Consider the following 5,000-nt stretch of genomic DNA (forward strand, 5'->3'; position numbering starts at 1 on the left):
GACTCTCACACTATTATGTTAGATCCACTATGGACTGGACTCTCACTATTATGTTAGATCCACTATGGACTGGACTCTCACTATTATGTTAGATCCACTATGGACTGGACTCTCACACTATTATGTTAGATCCACTATGGACTGGACTATCACTATTATGTTAGATCCACTATGGACTGGACTCTCACAATATTATGCTAGACCCACTTGATGTCCATTGCACCGGTCACCCTAGAGGTTTTTAATCATGTTGATTATTTAATGAAAAAAACCAAATTCAGTACCTCAAAAATTTGGAAAATTGCCTAAAAGTTCCTTATTGTTGTAAACTGCTGGTTGAAATGTATTTGCAAGTATACATTTGAGCTGGGACACCATGTGCATTAAGCCTGGCCCTGAGGTTAAGCGGCATGTGACCGGCTCAACAAAGAGGAGGGGTTCGGGCAGAACATAAAAGACTTAGGTCTTGACAAGTGAAAGTGTGGCAGTGTTTCTTGGAGGTCTTGGGATGTGGCGGGTCGCGGTTGTTACTTTCACGCTCATTTGGGCGCCCTCCCTCCAACAGTTCCCTCGCCCCTGCGCCACCCGCCGAGCCCTGCTCGCCAAGGAGTGCTGCCCGCCTTGGGACGGGGACGGCTCGGCCTGCGGGGCCAGCACCGGCCGGGGCTTCTGCCAAGACGTGGCGGTATCGGACGCCCCGGACGGTCCCCGGTTTCCCTTCAGCGGCGTGGACGACCGGGAGAAGTGGCCGTCGGTCTTCTTTAACCGCACCTGCCGGTGCACGGGAGACTTCATGGGTTTCGACTGTCGAGACTGCAAGTTTGGCTACTTTGGCCAGAACTGCGAGCAGAGGAGGGAATCCCTCAGGAGGAACATATTCCACTTGTCCCGCCGCGAGAGACTCCGACTGGTGTCCTATCTGAACCTGGCCAAGACCACGGTCAGCAGCGACTACGTGGTGCCCACGGGGACCTACCAGGAGATGGACAGCGGCTCCAACCCCATGTTCGCCAACGTGTCCGTGTACGACGTCTTCGTGTGGATGCACTACTACGTGTCCCGCGACGCTCTACTGGGCGGGCCGGGCAACGTGTGGACGGACGTGGACTTTGCCCACTGGGGGCCGGCGTTCCTGCCGTGGCATCGGGTTTACCTGCTGCATTGGGAGCGCGAGATTGGTAGGCTGGTCGGGGACGCCGGCTTCTCCATTCCCTACTGGGACTGGAGGGACACGCAGGGATGCGACGTGTGCACGGACGAGTTGATGGGGGGGCAAAGCGCGCGGGACCCCGGTTTGCTGAGTCCTGGTTCCGTCTTCTCGTCTTGGAGGGTAAGTGACATAAAACGTCACCATTTTTCCATTTGTACGTGTGCTTTTTGCGCCACCAGGTGCTGTGCTCCCAAGCGCAGGACTACAACAACCGGGGGGTCCTGTGCGACGCTCGGGCGGAGGGCCCGTTGCTGCGCAACCCGGGCAACCACGACCGCAATGTGGCGGAGCGGCTGCCCACCTCCGCCGACGTGGCGTTCACCCTCAGCTTGGCCAACTACGACACGGGCGCCATGGACCGCACGGCCAACATGAGCTTCAGGAACACCATAGAAGGTCAGGGAACCTTGAATGAACTTACCGTATTTTTCCCGACCATAAGGCGCACTTAAAATAATTTCATTTTCTCAAAACTCGACAGTGCACCTAATGTACGGAATAATTTTGGTTGTGCTTACTGACCTCGAAGCTATTTTATTTGGTACATGGTGTAATGATAAGTGTGACCAGTAGATGGCAGCCACACATAAGAGATATGTGTAGACTGCAATATGACTCTAGTAAACACCAGAGGTGGGTAGTAACGCGCTACATTTACTCCGTTACATCTACTTGAGTAACCTTTGGGATAAATTGTACTTCTAAGAGTAGTTTTAATGCAACATACTTTTACTTTTACTTGAGTATATTTATAGAGAAGGAACGCTACTTTTACTCCGCTACTTTTATCTACATTCAGCTCGCTACTCGCTACTCATTTTTATCGATCTGTTAATGCACGCTTTGTTTGTTTTGGTCTGTCAGACAGACCTTCAAAGTGCCTGCCTTACTGGTGATGTTTCACTTCGTTCCACCAATCAGATGCAGTCACTGGTGACGTTGGACCAATCAAACAGAGCCAGGCGGTCACATGACCTGACTTAAACAAGTTGAAAAACTTATTGGGGTGTTACCATTTAGTGGTCAATTGTACGGAATATGTACTGTACTGTGCAATCTACTAATAAAAGTTCCAATCAATCAATCAAAAGTGTGAAGGAAAAAAAAGACCCTTTTTTTATTTCAACCGTACATCCCGTCAAAAGCCTAAAGACTGACTGCACAGTTCCTGTCTTCACAATAAAAGTGCCGCTCCATCGCGCCTGCGCTTTCAAAACAAGAGTCCCCGAAAGCCAGCGCAAGCAAGCTAGCAAGCGACGGAGTTTGCCGCCAATGTATTTCTTGTAAAGTGTATAAAAACGAATATGGAAGCTGGACAAATAAGAAGCCAAAAACCAACCACTTTCATGTGGTATTAGACCAGGGGTCGGCAACCCGCGGCTCTTTAGCGCCGCCCTAGTGGCTCTCTGGAGCTTTTTCAAAAATGTATGAAAAATGGAAAAAGTTGAGGGGAAAATTTTTTTTTGTTTGTTTTAATATGGTTTCTGTAGGAGGACAAACATGACACAAACCTCCCTAATTGTTATAAAGCACACTGTTTGTATTAAACATGCTTCACTGATTCGAGTATTTGGCGAGCGCCGTTTTGTCCTACTAATTTTGGCGGTCCTTGAACTCACCTTAGTTTGTTTACATGTATAACTTTCTGCGACTTTCTAGGACGTGTTTTATGCCACTTCTTTTTCTGTCTCATTTTGTCCACCAAACTTTTAACGTTGTGCATGAAAGGTGAGTTTTGTTGATGTTATTGACTTGTGTGGAGTGCTAATCAGACATATTTGGTCACTGCATGACTGCGAGCTAATCGATGCTAACATGCTATTTAGGCTAGCTATATGTACATATTGCATCATTATGCCTCAATTGTAGCTATATTTGAGGTCATTTAGTTTCCTTTAAGTCCTCTTAATTCAATTTATATCTCATGACACACTATCTGTATGTAATATGGCTTTTAATTTTTTGCGGCTCCAGACAGATTTGTTTTTGTATTTTTGGTCCAATAAGGCTCTTTCAACATTTTGGGTTGCCGACCCCTGTATTAGACAGAAAGGAGGAACTTTTTTTCTCCTCCATTTGAAAACGTGGACGTTATCATCACTACTGTCTGATTACAATCAATGCAAGTCATCAGAATCAGGTAATACACCAACTTATATTCTTGTCTTCATGAAAGAAAGGAATCTATATGTGTTAAACATGCATGTATATTCATTAAAACACCTTTAACATGTAAACAAAAACGGCAAAATAAATAAATATAAATTATATACTGTATTTATCAATGTATGTGTATATATATATATATATATATATATATATATATATATATATATATATATATATGTGTGTGTGTATATATATATACACATATATCAAAACTTCTGACTCAAGAAGTCAAAACTTCTGACTCAAGCACTAGACTTCGCCTCAGACTACGACTCAATCACAGACAACGAAAGAAACATCATCATCCACGCAAAAAACTCCACACTCATCCACAACAGTACACCATGGCAAAAAAAGAACAACTCAACATTTGACGTCACTATGGGAAGTTTTGACGGAGCAGAAACGTGTGAACTCGTTGGGAGTTTCCTCCTCTCCCAGCTTGCTAGCCTCAACCTGAACCTTGGTATTTACCGTGATGACGGACTGGCAGTGTGTCGCGCCTCGCCAAGGAGCAGCGAGAATACCAAGAAGCGCATATGCCAAATTTTCAAAGAGAACGGCCTACGGATCACGATTGAAGCCAACAAGCAAACCGTCAACTTCCTCGACGTCACTTTCAACCTGAGAAATAACAGCTACCAACCATTCACGAAACCCAACACAACACTCCAATACGTGCACCATGACAGCAACCACCCACCCACCACCACGAAAAGAATACCTACCGGAATTAATAAAAGGCTATCGATGCTGTCATCTAGCAAAGCTGAATTTGACCAAGCAACCCCCCCGTACCAAAAAGCCCTTGATGAAAGCGGATACAACTTCACCCTCACCTATGAACCCACGCCAGGAAACCAGCCAAAAAAGAACAGAAAACGAAACGACATCATCTGGTACAACCCCCCATACAGCAAAAACGTCTCAACTAACATTGGCCACAAATTCCTCAATCTGATTGACAAACACTTTCCCAAAGACAACACCCTAAGAAAAGTATTCAACAAGAACAACATTAAATTGAGCTACAGCTGCATGAACAATATACGACAAATCATCTCAAACCACAACAAAACAATTGCAAATGAGCCGTCGGCCCCCGGACAGAGCGACTCCAAAACCAATAAAGGCTGTAACTGCCGCAAGAAACCTGATTGCCCTCTCAACGGGGGGTGCTTACAAACATCAGTTGTTTACCAATCTAAGGTAACACGCAAGGACATTAACACATCCGACACATATGTAGGATTAACCGAGGGAGAATTCAAAACCAGATGGAACAATCACAAGGCTTCTTTCAGGAACCAAAACCTGCGGAATACCACAGAACTCAGCAAACACATTTGGGACCTCAAAGACAATAATGTTGAATATTCAATAACATGGCAAATTCTTGCATCCAGCACACCTTACAATAGTGGTAATAAAAGATGCAACCTATGCTTGAAAGAGAAACTGTTTATTATTTACCGTCCAGACCTGTCATCCCTCAACAAGCGCAGCGAAATTGTAACAGCATGCCGCCACAGACGGAAACACCTCCTAGGTAACACATGAGCCAATCACCACGCCCCTACGCCAGCCTGTACCCACCCACTCTGTGCCCTATATAAACCAT

The 5,000-nt window shown here is 45.6% G+C and overlaps 1 protein-coding gene across 1 annotated transcript in view; it reads left to right on the forward strand.

The window, feature by feature from the left end:
- The first annotated feature begins 508 nt into the window (after positions 1–508).
- LOC133607188 (tyrosinase-like) overlaps positions 509–5,000 on the forward strand; it is a 10,574-nt gene continuing 6,082 nt past the window's right edge. Inside the window, exons 1-2 of the mRNA XM_061961655.1 lie at positions 509–1,330; positions 1,390–1,606. Of these exons, the coding sequence (XP_061817639.1) occupies positions 509–1,330; positions 1,390–1,606 (1,039 nt within the window). The remainder of the gene's footprint in view (positions 1,331–1,389; positions 1,607–5,000) is intronic.

The sequence above is a fragment of the Nerophis lumbriciformis genome, linkage group LG09 (genome assembly GCF_033978685.3).
Source record: "Nerophis lumbriciformis linkage group LG09, RoL_Nlum_v2.1, whole genome shotgun sequence".
In the NCBI taxonomy this organism is placed as follows: domain Eukaryota; kingdom Metazoa; phylum Chordata; class Actinopteri; order Syngnathiformes; family Syngnathidae; genus Nerophis; species Nerophis lumbriciformis.